This window comes from Protobothrops mucrosquamatus, unplaced genomic scaffold, assembly GCF_001527695.2.
Source record: "Protobothrops mucrosquamatus isolate PMUCROS unplaced genomic scaffold, P.Mucros_1.0 scaffold526, whole genome shotgun sequence".
NCBI classification, from domain to species: domain Eukaryota; kingdom Metazoa; phylum Chordata; class Lepidosauria; order Squamata; family Viperidae; genus Protobothrops; species Protobothrops mucrosquamatus.
Genome location: NW_015386834.1, coordinates 997,232 through 1,017,552, shown reverse-complemented (window position 1 = coordinate 1,017,552; position 20,321 = coordinate 997,232). Strand labels below are relative to the sequence as shown.

The window sequence follows — 20,321 nt, the reverse complement described above, 5'->3', positions numbered from 1 at the left end:
AGGGGTGGAGCCACGAAGCCCAATGTTGGTACACACAGGAAAGTCTCTGCACGCTGCCGACGCGAATCCTCGCCCTTCCCATTGCTCGCTCGCTCTGACGTCGCCACATGCTTCTCTCAAAAGCGGAGGCATCAGCGCGCGTCCCCCAGAACCGAGCGTGCTGTTCCGCGAGTGGCTTTTCCTCGCTCTCGTTCACCTGAAAGCTTTTCTCCTGAGCGCGGGGGCCTTTGTCTGATTTCACCAGAAGTAACCTAACTTATTGTTTTCTGTCGGCTTGATATATTACAACTGTTTTTTTAAATATTATATTTAATTTAATTTATTACAAAAAAAAATTTCGGACTGTCAGTATTTAAGGATTTTTTGCTTCCGTTTAAAAAGAGAAATCGACCGAAGAAAGAAGCTCCGGAACTTTGCGAGTTTTAAGCTTTGTAGATTGAGGTAAAATATTCTGAGATTTGGGGGAGAAGCTCGAAGAAGGTATCTGCAGCTAGCTGAGTGGGTTAACTGCGTTTGCTAGTGATATAACTAACTGTGGACTGGCTTTTTTATGTAAGAATGTGCGAGACTTAAGATGTGAGCGGGATAGGGAGGGAGCATGGGGGGAGGGGGAATCCGTCAGCCGCCGCTAGCGCTACTGTATCACAGCAGGGCGTCCAGGGTCCCCCCCCCCCTTCGCCATCGCTTTTCCAAACCCTCCCCACAAAAGACGTCGCTGGTGATGCAGTCTTGTGACTGATTTGTATTGTTGTTCACATTTTCCGAAGTAGGATTCCCGGGAAGAAGCGAGGAGGGGAAATAAATAGCTGGAAACGGTCCGGAAAGTCCAAGAAATGCTTCGGGCGGCAATCAGTTAATGTTAGAAAGGGACCGTGACAATCGGTTACTTAGATTGCACCATGTAAAGTTCCGGGCAAAAAGAGGACGGATGGGTGGAGTTCGTTCGCTTCCAAATCTGATTACGCGATCATGTCGCGAATGTGGGTGTATGTGTATTTTTAAGCTTCTCTGATCTTAACAAGTTAATCTACCTGCGGCGGATGTATTGTGTTTCTCAGTCTCTGGATGGATGAAAGCGAAGAAGACTAGCGAAGGCTCTTTGCTTATCTGCTTGGCTGGGCAGAGAAGCCTTCTTTTGCCTTGGCACCCTGGCTTCCCACCGTAGGTCTTTTGTTTCCCCCCCCCCCAACCACCCCCTCTTTTCAGACAATGTGTGCTCCCAGTGTTCTAGCTGGAGATATCTTTGTTCTCCTCCCAGTACTTTTCCTTCCCTCGCCCCTCTTCGCTTATCCCGCCCTTCTCTGCTGGTACTTTTCCACTCGCCTGGCTGAATCAGCCGTGCTGAGCAGCAGCTTCGAGGCAGGGTCTCACGTGACCCACTTCGGGAGACTACTGCAGTACTGACGTTTTCCCTTTACCTTCGCAGACGAGGTAGGACCCGCGGCCGCCAAGGACAAAAGATCACGAGGACCCCAGGCGGCCCCTCCCAACCCAAATAAGTCTTTGGCCTTATTGACCCGTTCCCTAAGAAAACATCCTGGATCCCAGTATGACCAAAGCTGAAATGGGCAAGCTGAATAGCACCCGAGAGGAGGACAGCAGCAGCTATAGCTCTAACAGCAACGACTTCAGCTATCACTACCCCACCAAATCAGCTGCGATGAAGAGGTCAGGGAGATTTCTCTGCCTTACTTTGAACCACAGTACAACAGCCTCTTCAAATACCTGCCCCAGTTCCCCTGAATGGGTGGATGGATGGATGGATGGATGGATGGATGGATGGATGGATTTCTGTTTTGGGAATTCCCCCACTAAGGGAAAATCTTTTTAAATGACCATATCACAAGCCAGGAAAAAGAAGAAAATGTTGCACATTGTTGACACATTTATTCAGATTTTAGCTCAGTTAAAAATAAGTGGACTTTTACAATAGTATTTAAAGTTCCTCTTTCCCTTCATTTCACAGCCATTACGTAGATATGGATCCAGAAAACCAAAATTTTTTACTTGAATCCAACCAAGGGAAGAAAAAATATGAAACTGAATATGTAAGCACATACCAATAGTGTTTTTAAAAAGAAAAATAATTTTATTACAAAACCTCTTGCAAGTAAGAACAAATTGTGAACTTTCACCATCCTTATTATTATTTACAGCATCCAGGTACAACTTCCTTTGGAATGTCAGTATTTAACCTGAGCAATGCTATTGTGGGCAGTGGCATTCTTGGACTTTCTTATGCCATGGCAAACACAGGAATTGCTCTCTTTGTGTAAGTATTAGAATGCAATAAAATCACATTACGTTATTGTTTTAGGAAAATATTTGTTAGTGCTTGCTTCAAGCATAAAATGTAATTCTGCTAAAGTATCTGAACACAAGCCATTTTAATCCCATTGACATTGCTAGAGGCAAGAAGCAGTGAACATTTATCTAGAAATACCTTGAACTCACAGAAAATTGTTTGAGTGGCAAATTTATGCGATTAGACTACAAGTTACTTTGAACAGAAAAGGAAATTCAGCTCAAACTAATAATTTAATATTTCAGTTGAAGAATACAGCTGGTGTTTATGTTTACATTTCTCATATTGGAGCCAGTAGGATTTTAAACATTTAGGTTTGAATGGCTGATATACATCCTCTTTCTTTTTTATGGGCAACAGAAATTAAAGAAAACATTCTGAAATTTTTGAATTTATACACTATAAAAATGAAATTGCACTCACTTTTATTGTTTTAGTTACAATTGGTTAAGTTGCCTTTTCTTTTGTTTGAATGCTGTGTTTTTCCTCAAAAATGATTTTTACATTAATCTAAATATCGCTGCATTGTTTTCTCAAATAGTGGGGGAAATGCTTCAATTTATCCATTTTAATTTTTGGATTATAATGTCCTACATTGGCTAACTAAACTGGCTATTGACTTTGGCCAATCATTCTCTCAGCCCAACAACAGGGGTGTTGTTGTGGGAAAATAGCAGGAGGGAGGAAAATTGGGTATGTTCATCACCTTGAGTTATTTATAAAAATGGGAAATAAATTAACTAGATTTGCCATCCTGCATTTTGCCTCATATGCATCATAAAGCATTTTGCCTGCAAATGCATCATAAAGCATTTGTCAGTTTTTCCTTGACAATTTCTCATAAAAAATATGCTGTAGAGTTTGCTATTTGGTCCAGCTTTAAATAAGAAAAAGGAATGTATCAGATTACAGAGAGAAACAGATCCTGAGTAGAATTTAGCTATATAGTTATTGGTATGAAAAGCAAGGAGATACATATAGATATATTTCCATTAGAAGGCTATTTAAGTCTGAAAAGTTAAAAAAAACTGCATATTCAGAAAGGCAAATATATAGTGGCATGCATATGTTGGTTATTAATAGAAAACAAAGAAATATGAAAATAACTTTTATTATTTTAATGTTAACTGCAGGATTTAAAAAGCAGATTATGCCTCTAGGGATTTCTGTGACAGCAAAACAACCTTCCAGCATCATTAGAAATTAATATAAAATCCAAGAGCAGTTGGAATTTCAATTCTGTCTTTCACTAATCCATATTGGCAATGAGGAACAGTCAAGCTCTTGAAGGCAGTGATCCTAGAAATATTTACTTGGGAACAGAGTCCACTGAATTTTAAATAACCTGTCTACTATACTGTTAAGTGCAAACAGCTTTGGTCCCTCAAATTCATCTTTAAATATAAATACATTCAAAGTCTGGATGTAAGCTCATGTTCAAAATGGCCCAATTTTCTTTAACTGTAGCTGCATATTAACCCTTCTGAATTTCCCCTTCTCTCTTCTCAGGTCCCTCAAAATGATTGATTTATTGATGGACATTTGGGGATGTCTCAACATGCAGTATGCTGGTAATATTACTGTTGCCACCAAAACAAACTGAAGTGTGAAGCACATTTTAGTGTATGGCATTTATTTTTATTTTGCAAATTATTTAAAAATAGTTCTTGCTAGAACATGAAAAAATCCTAAGCAAAAAAGTGCCATACAGTTTTGTTTAAAAAAAAACCAGACAGATACAATAATTGTACTTTACTGTGCCATTTCATGCTCCAAAAATGTTTTGCAGTGGTTACAATGTAATCATCATAATGCATGCTAGTGAGATTCTCTGAAGGGCAGGGTTTGACAAAAAGCCCATTTAAGTCAGAGGAAATACACACAGAGAGACAGAGACACAGAAGTTGTCAGTACATTTTGTATCTGTATAAGTATATTAGAATAAACAATGAGTTCAGTGAGGCTTGCAGACAGATATAAAAAGGTAACCCAAAGCTATGGGGTTTTTTTCTTAAATTGTTTTCTATTGGAAATTAATTTCTCTAAAATATATTGTAAAGCAACAACTATTTTTTTAAAAAAAGTGATGAGGCCAATCTTGCCTTGGGGGGAGAAGATTCCACAGTACGAGCTCCATGGCAGAAAAGACTCACTGCTGAGGGCCTCCAAAATGTAGCTTCATAGTTAACCGAACCCATAACATGCCTTCTTTGCATGGTAGATGGGAACATAAAATTGGAAAGAGGTGGTTCCCCCAAACAACTTAATGCCATGTCATGAAGGGCTTTAAAGGTCAACCCCAGCACCTTGCATTGGACCCAGAAACACACTGGTAAACAATGCACTCACAAAATGGAAGTGTGATATGTGTTCTACCAGAAACATACCTAACGACTTGCACCATTACATTTGACATCTGCTGAAGTTTCCAGGTAGTCTTCAGGAGCAGCCCGATATAGAGTGGATTGCAGTAATCTAACAGAGATTACCAGGGCATGGATGACAATGAGTAGATCCCCTGATCTAGAAATGATTTGTGCTAGATTTATGTTTTTAAAAGTGGCAGTTAGGCTCTTTTTAATCCTTCTTAGACTGTTCCTTGCCCCCTGAGCACAGTAAATGTTCCTAATATATTCACTGCATTTAAATTTATATATTTCCTTTTTAGAGTTCTCTTAGTCTTCGTGTCAATATTTTCTCTGTATTCCGTTCACCTTCTTTTGAAGACTTCCAACGAAGGAGGTAATGACAGTAACTATTTGTCAATCATAGATTCGTCTCTCCCCTTTTCGCTTTCTAAATTGCATTCTTCAAAATCTCTGTTCCTAAAGGATCTTTATTATATGAACAATTGGGAATGAAAGCATTTGGCATGCCTGGAAAACTTGCAGCATCTGGATCAATTACAATGCAGAACATTGGAGGTAAGATCCTTCTCAGACACCCTAAAAGCAGAAACCCTTCTTATTCCAAAAACTATTTTTTCACAAAACATGCTTTCATTAACAAATTCAATAATATCATTAGGAACTGTATTTTATTATTTTTATATCTTATTGTAACTATCTACAATATTATTCACTTGCAGCTATGTCAAGCTACCTCTACATCGTGAAATATGAGTTACCATTGGTCATCAAAGCGTTTTTGAACATTGAAGAGCATTCAGGGTAAGTCCTAGAATTGCTTGGTAGAAATTGTTTTCATGGGAACATATAAAAAGGGACATTGATATTTGAGGATTTCTTTTGAAACAGGTTAAGTTTAGCTTCTTAAACAAAGGTAAGTAAAGTAGTAAATTCCAGTTATGCTTTCCTGCCTCTGGAGAGGTCTGTTTGAAAGATCTGTCTTTTTTTCTCAGAAAAGAGTTACAAAAATCCATGAAGTTTGATAATACAGTAATTCCAAGTAAACTGGTAAACAATTTTTTTTTAAAAATGATAAGAGAGAAAGCAGGATGCCAAAGGAATGGTCCATCTAGCATTGGGTTGCCAACAAACAGTGGTTCATGCTACATTGGGGCAAGTTTGTTTCTCTTCCCTACCTTGACATATCTGAGACTAAGATCTTTTGAATGCATTGTACCAGCCTAGGGACCTAACAGAAAATGAAATTCTGTAAAATGCAACATTAAAAATTAAAATATTTTAATCAATGTATTTCCATACTGATGAATGCTTATTTGTACAATACAACTGTATATATAGTCTAAAATATTACTGTTGGAATTATTTAAAATATTAAATATGTTTAAAATGTTACATTTTATAATTAGATATAGATGCATAGGTTTTGGCACTAGGTTTACTGGGTTTAGAAGATTAATAGTTACAGTAGGTGATTCTTCAAGTTGGTTGAGATTCACATAAGGAGCAAGCAAGAGTATAATAGTTCCTTTGCTACGTCTGTATGTACATAAATGGAGGCATTATATTGGCGCATAATAGTGAATGGAAGACAAGTTTAAAATAGATGTTTATTATGCTGCTTTGGGGCAGGAATATTTGGATCAACATCCCATCAATAGCACAATCGTCTCATTATAAATCCTTTTGAAGAGAATGGAATCTACCTGAAAGAAGTGACTTCTGTGGAACTTAATTAAAGTAATGGACTATAATTACTATGACTCAGCAAAGCAAAATTCCTTGCAAATGAGGTTATGAAAAGTACATTTCCGTAGTCTTGGTCTAGCGATTAAGGCACCAGGTTAGAAAGTGGGAGATCAAGTCCTGTCTTAGCCAGGAAAGCCAGCTTTATAACTCTGGGCCAAGTCACTCTCTCTCAGCCCAACCCATCTCGCAGGATTGTTGTTGTGGAGAAAATAAGAAGAGGAAGGTGTGTTTGATATGTTTGTCATCTTGTTTGTCATTTACTATTTAAAAATAGTAAAGGTAGGATATAAATAAATAAATACAAATAATCAGATATTGAAATCCATATGAAGAAGGGACTCCAGAATGAAATCATTGTCTATCCTGCATTATAATCCCAAGCAATCCTCAAAATATAAAATCTCCACTTGACGTTCAGTTCCTGTTGTTCTGTCAATATGTACCTATAGATTTATTGGCAGCAGTAAGGAAGAGGTTAAATCATTTCCTTCTGACAAGTCTTTTTGACTTCCTGGTCTAGGTTAGAGCCCTTGAGCTCCTTAGAAGTTTCCCATTCAAGTACTAAGTAATACATTTTCAAAATCAGTCTAGGTTGGCCAGGTATTTTCACTTGTGGAGACAAAGTAGCCTTTAGTGATTTTTAAATTGTCAGTCAGATTTCAGCATGTACATTCTTCTTTTCCTTCTAGAGAATGGTATTGGTATACTAATGGCGATTATTTGGTTATATTAGTATCCTTGGTGCTCATTCTTCCTTTGTCACTGTTGAAAAATTTAGGTAAGTGGTTGTTAATGTTGATATTAATGTGGAATAAAGAAGAAAAACGATGGTTAACTTACTTGCAGTCAGTAAGAGAAATCCCTAATAGTCGAGCCAGTTTTTCTTTTTCTTTATTCCATATATGCAGATGTAAACAGCACGATCAAATTCATGAAATCCTCTGGTTGAGCTATGTTAATTTAAAACAATGCATGAATTAAACATGATGACTGCTCTGAAAGGAAAGTGTAGCACTATTTGCATCACATTAAGTATTCCAATTTTATATTGGCTTAACTTTGAATATATTGTCTGAACCTAAATGGGCTAACAGTATATTCATAGTGGATACATGCCAATAGTTAACATGCTAAATTATACTATTTGCCATTTGGAATCATTTGAACTAATTATATATTGGAAAAGAAAATCTGAACACTTGATTAAAAGTGCACTGGGTAATTTGTAAGTTGATATTAAATTAAAATGTTTCTGACAATAATTCCTACTAATGTCTATTGAACAAGATGGCATAACAGTTCAAAATGTTGAACATGTTATTTTTTACATGTACTGCATGCTTTAAATTAAAACATTCCTTTATCATTGCAGGTTATCTAGGCTACACCAGTGGATTTTCCTTATTGTGCATGGCCTTCTTCCTTATTGTGGTAGGTATTGTTTATTTATCTATATTTTAAAATATTTAAATAGTAATTCAAATGCTTTCACAGACACTTGTAATCATATCTTATAATTATAATTAGAATGGTAATAAATTTATCATGTGAAATCAGCTGTGATCATCCTTTGTTAGGTCATTTGCAAGAAATTTCAAATTCCTTGTGGAGTGGAACATGATCTAATTAATGCAACTCTGAACATTACCATGGAGCAACTGGTGTTTGCAAATGAAACAAATGTTAATGCAACCTATGATTCCTGTGTACCAAAATATTTTATCTTCAACTCAAAGGTAATAATTAAACTAAGTAAGCATGATTGTGACTCCTGCAAAGTCTAACTAGTCCTGAAACTTCCTGTTCACCTCATAAAAGCTGTTATAGCAATACTAAGATCAGTATCTTGTTTATTATCCTTGAATTAAATGGAAAATAACTATGGGTGAGGGAACAATTGCATCTTTACCCAGTTGTTTGACCAGACAGAATATTTAAAGAATAAACTAAACCACTATGGTATAACCAGGTATCACCTCATACAGCTGGAGTTTTCCTTACCTACCAATTCCATATATCACTCATTATTTAACTCTTTGGAATTAGTTTGCAAATATGGAAAAATGTTACATAAACAATATATTTTATTAGCCAATACTTTTGAATAAAAACCAACATGAGCACTCTCATAATCATTTAGTAAAACCTTTAAAATTCTACCTCACTGCTAAATAATTGCATGCTGTGCAAAAAATGCAGTACCATCTCTACGATTATATGTTTTAAAAAATTGAATAGAGTGATTGATAATCTGCTTGGTGACTTGAATAAAAGTGGATGTGTAAACAACTGTGCACAATTGTGTACTAACAAATACTTTTCTAGTATTTAATATATTTGAGTAGGATTAGAAGTTCCAATTGCCTTCAGGCTCTTTACTTTTCTTCCACCTAATCTATTTCACATGGGAAAGTTTATAAATAGGAAGGGCAATTATAGATAATGGTTTGAATTGTTCATAGAAATGGAGGAATATGAATGAAAAAATGCAAAATATGCTATTTAGAATTATAGCTTTAGTTTTTCAAGAAACTGTCTGAGTATCTTTTAAGTTAATATAGAAATAGTCATACACCCATTTTTATGTTTTCCAGACTGTCTATGCTGTACCTATCCTGACATTTTCTTTTGTCTGTCATCCTGCTATTCTCCCTATTTATGAAGAACTGAAAGGGTATGTCATGCGCATTAACATGTTTTGTGTTTTCAAAGAAGTGTATATAAATATGGAATGATGTATTCATAGCAATTTATTTGTTTCTTTATAATAGCCGAACCCGCAGAAGAATGATGAAAGTATCCAATGTTTCATTTTTTGCTATGTTCCTCATGTACCTCTTGGCTGCTCTCTTTGGATACTTGACATTCTATGGTAAAAAGTAACTCTTCTATTTAAGTTTTGCATATTAATTTTGATATATCTTTGAGGTGTGAACAAGTCAACCAGCGTAAAGCAAGCTCACACTGTTTTGTCTTTATGTAAACGTGCTCCATTGTAGCATTTGTACGTTCTAATTAAGAAGGCAATCTCAACTTAAAGCAATAGCTTATACAAGCTTCCTTCCTTCTGCAGAAAAATAAGTTCCACAAATAAGAATTGGTCATTCATTTTTGAATTAACTGAGCCTATGGACTTCTGAGCTCCATTACTAATAAGAAGCAAGACCTAGTAGACTGATAAAAAATATTTCCTGTAGAGCTGTCATGAGAAAGGCTCTTCAATTTTTAAGAACAGCAAACCCATCGGTCATTTTGAGACCATGTTATGGTTACACACAAATTAAAAATGGCTGTCAGGGAGGTTAGGATCAATCAATTTTGTTAATTTTTTGTTAATGTTATACTGAACTGTACTTATGTTCTGCCTGATTGACATCTGTGGAAGGAAGACAAAGAGAGTCCATTACCCACTGGCTGGCTGCAGGTTGGAGACTCACTTCCTGGTTCTATGTCAGCTGACATTCCATTCTACTCAAAGCTGTTATAAGCAGGAAGAGTTAGGAAGTTTGAATCATATCATAGATTGTCAGTAATTTTCATTCAGGTAACAGCTGTATAATTTAATCGCTCCTTGTTTATTGAAGGATATATCACTGCTTGTAGCTTTAGTTTTACAAGCTTTGTAGCTTTAGCAATACACAATGTGATGTGCAATAACAATAGAAATACCATAATGGTATTAGATGGGGACACTGACAAGCGGTCAAATATTAGATTGAAATAAAAGTTTCTGGAATTCAGCCACTTCAGAACACTCTTTAACTTTAAAAGCTGACTGTGGCTACCACATTGCAATGCATTCTATATTACAATGCTGTATAGTCACACAATTCCATTTGCAAATCAATTATAAACTTTTTAAAAACATGCACAGGAATCTCGTTTATTATTTTATATGAATATTAAAGTTAATAAATATTCTGCATGTCCCTTTCCAGGAAAGGTGGAAGCCGAATTGCTTCATACTTATTCAGCAGTGCTTCAGACTGATAATCTCCTTCTGATTGTGCGCTTAGCAGTCCTGATGGCAGTCATTCTTACTGTTCCAGTTGTGATTTTTCCAGTGAGTAACTTTATTTAATGAAGAGAATGTAGTGTTAATTTATGTTGAAATTTGGAAATCAAGTATTTATGGAGCTTGCATTTATTTCCATTTATCAGTTTCATTTTTTAAATCTTCTGTCATGTCTCTGTGTTCAGTTTGCTTTCCTTTTTTCATCATTGTATAATTAGAATAGTTAGAAGGCAATATAAATTCTATATTCTAAAAGAATATTTAAAATTTATTTAAATATTTAAAATATTTTTGGGAGGGGATAAATTTTAATGTGACTTTAATAACATTAAGTAATTCAATTAATGTTTATTTTACAGATCCGCAGTTCCGTCACACAATTGCTGTGTGCAGGCAAAGAATTTAGTTGGGTTCGTCATTGTATTATTACAGGAGCTATTTTGGTATGCACCAACGTTCTCGTCATTTTTGTTCCCACAATTCGAGACATATTTGGATTCATTGGTGAGGATTGTTTGTTACTTGTTTGAAATACCTATTGTTCTAAAAATGTCTATTTAGTGTAATAAAAAATAAGTGGTCTAATTAAACTTTATGGTTCATTCAGGTGCCTCTGCTGCTGCCATGCTAATCTTTATACTTCCATCAGCTTTCTACATTAAGCTTGTGAAAAAAGAATCCATGCAATCTGTGCAAAAAATTGGGGTAGGTACTTATCATTGTGTTTACCAATAAAAGGGAATGTTTCTTGATATCCATAGAATTATTAGCTTCATTCTTGCACAGTGTTTGACTATAAAGCTTACTTAATTGCCATGAATGTCTGCATTAACTGTGCTTAGACCTTTTCATTAACTCATTCCCCTCTTTTTTTCTTTAAATGTTCATTATTTCTTTTATTTTACTTTTGCATTCCTGTAGGCCACTAAAAATCATTTTGGAAATTAAGTGGCGTAACATAAACACCCATATATAAAAGTCTAACATATTTGTCTGAATTTTCTTAGCCTTCCCAAAAAATGAAGGCAGAATGTGTTCAATGTTTTTCATCTTGGCTTTGAATGATGCAAGTCTGAAAATTGCCCCCCAAAATTTAATTTATATGTATAATAGACTATTTCTTTCATGCCCTTGTTTCTGACAAAATAAATTCAGTATTTTCATATGTTACTTATTTAGGCTCTCCTGTTCCTGCTAAGTGGCACAATTGTGATGATTGGAAGTATGACCTTAATCATTGTGGATTGGATCAACAATTAACCTACCTGCTTTATTCATTCGTCTTCATTCTGCCATCTTCTGGGAGGAAAAACCTTCTGCCTATGTTTGCAGCTCTGCTTCCTTTGATGCTAGTACTTCTAATGGTAGAACAGATGGATTTTAAAGAAAGAAAAACAAAAGAAACTATTCTGCACAAGAATAGATACTAATATCAAGTCAGCTGAATCTTTGGCTGAGTGAAGTGACTTTTTTTTTTATTCCATTCCAGGGAATGGATGGCTCTCTCTGTAAAAATTTATCAAGCCATGTTGGGCTTTGGACATTGTTACTTGGATTCTTTATTTACTTGAATGTGCCTAATGGAAACAATTGGTGTGAGAAGTAAATTAGTTTACAGCAAGTTGTAAGCTAGCCATTAAAAGGAAGGGAAAAAACAGTTATTTTTATACCAAATAACTATGGACTCAAAAGCACTATTTTGACTTTTAAGAAAACATTTTATAAGTTAAAGATTCAAATAAGGGTAAGAAAAAAATCAGTATACTGTTTAATCAGTATCCTCAGTTCAAAATGTTTGCCTGTCTACAGAGACATGTTCTTAAAATTATATTTTTCACCTCAATAAGCTTATTTTTTAAATCTGTTATAACTAATGTTTAATTGACTATCTTGAAAGAATAGAACTAAAATTAAATTCCATTTGTAATTTTAGTTATTCTAACACTAAAACCAAACAAAGATTTGTTAAGAAGTCCCAATTATAGTATACTGAGGTACTCAGTAGTGCAATTACAGAAGATAAAAACTTTTTATTCTTTTTTTTATTTGGTCTCACCAAAGCACAATAAATTGTTAGATAATGTGATGTTCCTAGCAAAATAATCTGGCTTTTTAGTATTTAAAACAAAAATATTGAGGTCATGCTATAGTTTACTGGAGGTAAAGTATACAGATAGTGTGGTACTTTTCAGATGCATGTTTTCATTCATTATTAATATTTTATATTATGTTACATAATTGCACCAGAGTTTGGTGCATGTGACAAAATTCTTTTCATAAAATAACTGGATTTCTTAATGCAGTTTTCTAAACTGTCGTGTGTGTGTGTGTCTGTGTGTGTATACACACACACACACACACTTGTTACTAAATGAATGGGTTTCAGTATTATTGGAACAGTGGGGTAACAACCATAGGTCATGTACAGTGGATATCCAGAACATGATCCTGCCCTAACTGGACAACAACATTCAAAGAACATATGAACTGGGCATACATACCTCACTCCTATCTGTCTCCCATTCATCATTTTGCCCAGAAACTCAAGAAGAGCTGAATGTTGATACAGGGAATTCATACATACTTCCCATTTCTATTATTACCGTAATTTAAAGAGATATTTAATGAATTTGCCATGTGGGATAGAGGATAAAATCTTCTCTATTATGCTTTGTAGTAATAAATCTGTGTTGCAAGTGCTGCATTTGCCAGAGAAAGGAGCATATTCCAGTTTGGTTACTACACATATTAATTATACTATTTCAACCCCAAGATGTAAAGAAATTTAGGACACTTTTTCATTTCACAAAAATTGCTGAGCAGATTTTCTGCCAGAATCTAAAAAGACAGAATTTAACTAGGTAATGTTCAGAGGATTATTTTCATCTGGCATAATCTATCTTAATAGTACTAGCTCAATAGTAACTATTGAGTTAGAGCAATCAAAAAAGGCATGTAATTAACCGGAACATTTTTTAAGTGTAGGTTCATTTTAAAAAATATATACAGCAAATATTTCCCATTGCATTCTGATTCTTAGCCTAATAATGTTTCATTAGGGTGCTTTTAATATTTCCCCTTATTGACCTAGAAAGGCTAGACTTCAAGCCATGGTTCTAGATAGAATATAATCTGTACTTGAATAATAGTTGTGATAATCTCTTTTATTCCTAAAATATTAGTAACTAACACTAGTACTGTTAAAAACATAAAACTTATTTTTTGATCTAGATCACAGGTGTCAAACTCACTGCGTCATGTGATGTGTTGCGACAGATCACGACTTTTTTCGCATTGCTGGAGCTGCAGTGGGTGCGCCTCCGGATGATGCAACCGGCCCGCGGGCTGGCACTTTGACATCCCTGATCTAGATTGTCTAAACAAAACATCTTAGAATTTCAAAGATCACTTTGTAAGCATTTGGCTAGTGTAATATAAGATCTCATTGTTGAGTGTTTATATCTCAGAACTACCATTGGCATTACTGGGTGGATACAGCATACTTATGTAGCAGATATAAATAACATAATATTTTCTTATATTTTGTACTAGTCTAGTGGTATTTTGCGCAACAGCCTAAATACTCCAGAAAGTATATCAAATAATTTAAAACAATTTTCTTTTCTTTCAGCAACTGGTGTTGCCCAGTGTCTTTAACCAATCTAGGGAGTTAAAGATCAAAAACCATTCTTTTCCAACAATAAAAAAATTGTTATAGCCTAATTATTCATCTAAAAGCCAGAAAAGTGACAAAAGTGGGGAAAATACACTTATGCATCTGCAAAAATGATACTGAATTATTGCTGAATCAGCAATATCTGGGCAGTTCAAATTATGGATTGCACAGTTTTCTTTCATTTGCAAGATCAAATTTCTCTAACTACTCCTGAGTACCACTAAGATATCTTCTTTGCTAATATACAAATATGTGGTGCATAAACTTCTCAGGAGCTAGTAGTTTCAGCATTTAACCACTATTTGTCACCTCATTTTAAAATTATTGTCTTCCATGTTATTTTACTCACATTATGTAACATGTTATTTATGGAATAGTAACTTGTTGAAGTTAAAACCTATTTTTCAATATTTATGGGTAACCTCTGTATATAAATTATTATACTCTTGTGTTTGTGTGTGTGTATATATGTATGTATGTGTGTATATATGTGTGTGTGTGTGTGTATATATATATACATATATACATATACATACATACATACATATATATATATATATATATTAAACACACTAAAAATGGTCGAGTGATTCCTGGGTATATACATGTTAAAAGCTGTACAACGGAACGACACTAGAACACCAGGAAGAGTTAAAACCAAAAAGTTTTAATAAATATTTAAAAACCTAGCTTTCGTTGAATATCTATCAACGTCATCAGGGTGTATGTTGGTTAGTGGGAGGGCCCCTTTATAGATGAAGTAATGTTGACGCCCCGACTCATGGATCTTGTTACTGGGCCTTGCCGGCCAATCAACGCTATAGTTGTGGCTTCTGTAATGTTGGCTGGATTACTGCTGCTTGCTTTTCCTACTCTCGAGTATTCCTTTTTTCTTGCTCCCAGGGTGGATGTGTCTTTGATCATGTTGCGATCACTTATGACCCTCAGACTTATGGGGTGTTCTTTCCCATTGGATATTTTAGGGTGCCTTATATCTGGGCATGGGCATAGAGAGTGTGGGGAGAGTGGTGAACCCACAGATATAAGGCACCCTAAAATATCCAATGGGAAAGAACACCCCATAAGTCTGAGGGTCATAAGTGATCGCAACATGATCAAAGACACATCCACCCTGGGAGCAAGAAAAAAGGAATACTCGAGAGTAGGAAAAGCAAGCAGCAGTAATCCAGCCAACATTACAGAAGCCACAACTATAGCGTTGATTGGCCGGCAAGGCCCAGTAACAAGATCCATGAAGGGGGGGGGGGGGTCAACATTACTTCATCTATAAAATGCGAACACCAGGAGAGTATAAGAAATAAAGAAATACAAAATAAGTATAAGAAATAAAGAAATACAAAATAAAAATGCGAACACCAGGAGAGTATAAGACAATTAAAAGTTTAGTAAAAAACCTTTAAAAACTTTTAAAAGTCAATCAATGGGAAAAGCAGTTATAAATAAACCGACGCCTGCATCCAGGCCCTAGATCTCGTGACAGGGCCGTGGTAACCAATCATTGTAACCTCCTTATTAACCCCTTTAGCTATCATTCCATCCTTCTACTGCCTTTCCGTGTCAAACCACCATGGGGGCGTATCACCTCATTAGGTTTATAATCACTCAATGGGAAACTTTGCTTTTCCCATTTATTGACTTTGTGCCCTGAGGATCCGACGAAAGCTTGGCCCCTATGATTGTATGCTTTTAAAAGTTTTTAAAGGTTTTTTACTAAACTTTTAATTGTCTTATACTCTCCTGGTGTTCGCATTTTTATTTTGTATTATGGATATTCCCAGGAGTCATTCGTCTGTCTTCTATGTTATTTGCAACCATATATATATATATATATATATATATATACACACATATATATATATATATATATATATATATATATATATATATATATATATATATATATATATATATATATATATATATATATATATATATATATATATATATATATATACTGTAAGTATATTGTATATAAGGTAAGGTTAGGATTTTGATTATGTATATAAGTTTATGTTAATAATTAGCACATTAAATCCATAATACCTTCATGTTGTATATCCAAGAAATTGTCACAGGCAAATCTCTGGAAAAATTGTATGCCAGTGATCAATTATTTTTGCATTTGCTATACAAGGGCAAATATTTTTTTAAAAAATCTAAAAATGTACCCAAAATGTATTAGTTCAATTCTATATTTTCCTTTGAACTGTACAACCCATTCTATACTGCAAACTAATATGAAATTCCTTTAGCTTCCAGAGCAGTTTGTGATGTGAGAAAAATAGGAGGTACTATTTGACAGCAAAAAATACCCCTTTTTTGATTCAGAAAATTAGTTTCCTAATTATCTGGAATCTGGGCCATTATTGTAAAGTGAGAAAACTAATTTTACAATGTACAATTTGCATTGATGTTTTCAATGACTTTTCGTACACAGGTATGATTTGTATATATCATGTATATATAGATAAAGAGATACATGCTGTATTGTTAGATCAACAATTTAAATACAGTTATTGAAAAGAGTGCTACACTGTTTCAATGAAACACTGTAAGTTTTAGCTAAATAAAGATCAAAACTTAAGAATGTGCAAGAATGAAATTTATTGTCTATTACAGTGGTTCTCAACCTGTGGGTCGGGACCCCATTTGGGGTCGATCGACCATTTCACGGGGGTCGCCAAGCAAGGCTGTCCGCCATTTTTTTTGTCCGCCATTTTTTTTCCCCTTTTCCAGCGGGTGCCTTACCTCCCTTGGGCTGGGCCAGCTGGTGGTCGGCCTGCTCCGTCTCTGCCGCTTGCCAGCTACGCCTCGGCCGGCGCAGGGGGCGGAACCACGCATGTGCAGCGCTCCCGGGCAGGGAATGTCCTCGACTTATGACCGGTTGGGTAGTCCTCGACTACGACCGGTTTAGTCCTTGACTTACGACCGGTTTAGTCCTCAACATACGACCGGTTTAGTCCTCGACTTACGACCGCTTGGGGTCGCGGCATTAAAAAGGTTGAGAACCACTGGTCTATTATATGATATAAATATTTGTTCATGTTGTGCTTTACAAGTAAATCAATTTTAGGCAGTTGACAAAAGTTGCAGTTAACTTTGAATCCAAACTATAAGATGTGTTTACAGTTCATATTAAGCCATGATTTGTATTAATAAAGTTTACTGAACATGCAATGATATCTAATTCCACATATTATAAGCCAAAACCAAATAAGTACAAATTATGCATCATATCATAATAAGATGCAGCATTTACAGAAGTGCATTGCACAGTTCTTGGTATATACATATACTCTAATATTGGACACATTTCATCACTTGGAATTTGAAACAAACATCTAGTGATAAATATTAATATGGGCACGTTACTAAAAGTGATGTGGAAACATTTTCAACAAGGCAGTCAATGATTTACTTTTTATTGTTGAATGTATAACCTGCCTCTGTGTTTACTTCATCATTCAAGACAATTAAAAATGCAAACTATAAACTGAACAAAATTAATACAATTAAAACTAATAAATACAATCACTAATAAAAGGTTCACAAAAGAAGATTTTTACCATCTTCCTAAATATTGGGAATGGGAACCAAATTCTTTGAATGGTGCAGTCTATTCCCTGGAAGCCGCATGAGAAAAATACTTTCCCTGTATGTTGAAGTGCTGGTAGTTGGGGCATATTTAGAGTGGTCTCAGTGATCTAATTAACCAGGCAGGTTCATAGCAGCAGGAGCAATTCACAAATAATTAGGCTTTAAACCATTTAAATTGTGCCTATTAAGCAATTAATAAGCAAGACAAATTTTTAAGGAATTTTCCATAAGATTCTTGTGGATTGCATTGATCAGTAATATAATCATCTCATTCAAAATACATTTCAAATATTTTTTAAGAATAAACCCATCTAATACACATTGCAATGCTTAAGAGGGGCTATAAACAGGGCACAATTTTCCCTAGAACTAATTTATTCAGGAAGGATCAGAATTGGTCAACTAGTCATAATTATGCAAATTTGTTTCTTGCATCTGTCACCAAATAAATCCCAATGTCTGCTGCAGACAAGAGACCCTCACAAACTGCAAACTGCTCTCTCTCTCTCTCTCTCTCTGGGAATGCAATTATACCCATAACAAGTTTCAGCTCAATACCTCAATTCATTTTTTCTTTCTGTGTTGTCTGGATTTTAATTTCAGCTTGATCCAACCCACTACCAAGATTAGCAATGCTCACATTTGCCAGTATTACCTCCTGTGACCTACCCACACTGGCATACAAAACAAGTCAAAGTTTGGGTGACTTTGTCTGCAAAGAATTATGACAATTGCTGGCAGTATACCCCTGGCTATTACGATTATTCACTCCAAATATTTTTATGAAGGGTATGCCTCACAGCACAGAAAAGCATTATCAGCCTATTCTGTGTAGACACCAATGAGTGTGACTAGTGCTTTTCATCATTCCTATTACTAGAGTTGATTTTTTTCTGATTTTTTAAGAGAGCTTCTCTGCTTGAGATTCAACCTAGTTGATGCATTACTCTCAGCTCCTTAATTTTTAAAAAAGGTCTCATTGGCTCTGCTAGAGGAGAAACATTGCTTAGCCAGAATAGTGAAAATTATCTGGACAATCTCCCTATTCCATAGATCACACAAGGCTTCAATAGTATCATTAACAAATGAGGTGTGAAATTGTCTATGGACAATTTAAAAAAATCATCTGAATCTTTCAGACCTGGTTTAGAACATTTTAACTGATCCTCAATTCTTCCAGTGACTGATAGCAGTTGCCAGTCTAAATTGGCCAGAGAGTGATCTGTTATGACAATAGAGCTACAAAAAATATTCAGAACATTATGGTGAACATCAAATCCTGAGCCACCCGAGGCCTGGGCTAGCATGATGCCATGTTATATACCAGGGTTTCTCAAGCTCGGAAGCTTTAAGTTGTATGGACTTCAACTCCCAGAATTCCACAGCCAGCACACTGGCTGGGGAATTGTGGGAGTTGAAGTCACTACATCTTAAAGTTCTCAAGCTTCAGAAACACTGGGTATACAAGATCAAAAAGAGACAGACGATAGCCCCTCATATGCTGGTACCCAATGTCAGTGAAATGTGTGAATAAAGATAAGTAACATATTCCTACTTTCTTCAATGACACTTTGACTAAAATAGATTTGTAATTCATTCCCTATTCTGTCACATGGGAAACTTCCAAGTAAAAATAAATGGGGCTTAGTTTTAAGCTTAATAAACCATTATGACAGGGGTGTCAAACTGCCAGCCCGTGGGCCAGTTGCATCATGCAGAGGCTGTGCCCACCCCAGCTCCAATAATGCAAAAAAAGTCACGATGCGTCACAACACATCACGTGACGCAGCGAGTTTGACACCTGTGCACTATGACATTTCTAAGAAATAGTTATTCTTGTTTATAACAGAACTGCAAGAAGGAAGTGCAGAGGAAATGTTGCTCAATGTTCCTTTCTAATTGGTATTTCTGAATTGTTAGTAAACACTGTTGACCTTTTCAGCTAACTGATGAATATGTGTTGTTGTGTCCTGAGCCTGCAAAAGCAGGCTCGGGACGTTGCAAGAGTCCCGGGCATTTGCAAAAGCTGCCCGGGACCAGACTGAGTGGCACCGTCCTTGCGCGCATGCGCAAGGCAGGAAAACACCGCTTTGTGATTGGTTGGATTTGCCCGGGGATCAGAAGGTATAAATAGAGGCCTGCGTGCCTCTGCTCGGGTTGTTCGTAGATTGGAAGCAAAGAATAAAGACTTGTTAGAAATGCTTCGTCTCAAGCGCCATTATTCTCCGGACTTAACACTGGTGACGAAGGTGGGATTTAGTCTATACAGCTAGGGAAGCTTGAAGACTCACCCAAAGAAGTCCGGAAGAGGAAAACGGCGTGGAAGTCAGCGTTATCCTGCCAGTACGAAATCGCTGGAGGGTGCGTGCGGCTGAAGAAGACCCAGATCCTCCATCATGGCAAAAGTTGGGCGTTTAGCGGAATTCGACGTCTCTCACCCCGAGAGGTGGGAATCTTATGTTGCAAGAGTCGAGACTTACTTCCGCGTAAACCAGATAAGGGAGGAAGGCTTAAAGGCTGCCACGATGTTGTGCGTTTGTGGGCAAGACACCTTTGAGATCGCCGAGAACCTAATCGCCCCGGCCTCGCTGG

General features: G+C 36.0%; 1 protein-coding gene across 1 annotated transcript; it reads left to right on the top strand.

Moving 5' to 3' along the window:
* The first annotated feature begins 326 nt into the window (after positions 1–326).
* On the top strand, positions 327–13,637 carry SLC38A2 (solute carrier family 38 member 2). The gene is made up of 16 exons (XM_015816906.1): positions 327–441; positions 1,427–1,668; positions 1,967–2,048; positions 2,157–2,272; positions 4,974–5,047; positions 5,137–5,229; positions 5,394–5,475; positions 7,110–7,198; positions 7,793–7,851; positions 7,998–8,156; positions 9,015–9,094; positions 9,192–9,292; positions 10,359–10,483; positions 10,795–10,939; positions 11,043–11,140; positions 11,615–13,637. Exons 2-16 carry the CDS (start codon positions 1,550–1,552, stop codon positions 11,693–11,695), a joined length of 1,503 nt encoding a protein of 500 aa, XP_015672392.1. The 5' UTR covers positions 327–441; positions 1,427–1,549; the 3' UTR covers positions 11,696–13,637.
* The last annotated feature ends 6,684 nt before the right edge of the window (positions 13,638–20,321 follow it).

Excerpts from the sequence above, each read along its gene's own strand:
- SLC38A2 (XM_015816906.1), top strand. The coding sequence starts at position 1,550 with ATGACCAAAGCTGAAATGGGCAAGCTGAATAGCACCCGAGAGGAGGAC. Across the intron at positions 2,049-2,156 it reads AAAAATATGAAACTGAATAT|CATCCAGGTACAACTTCCTT; the intron begins GTAAGCACATAC and ends TATTATTTACAG. Across the intron at positions 10,484-10,794 it reads TTCCAGTTGTGATTTTTCCA|ATCCGCAGTTCCGTCACACA; the intron begins GTGAGTAACTTT and ends TTTATTTTACAG.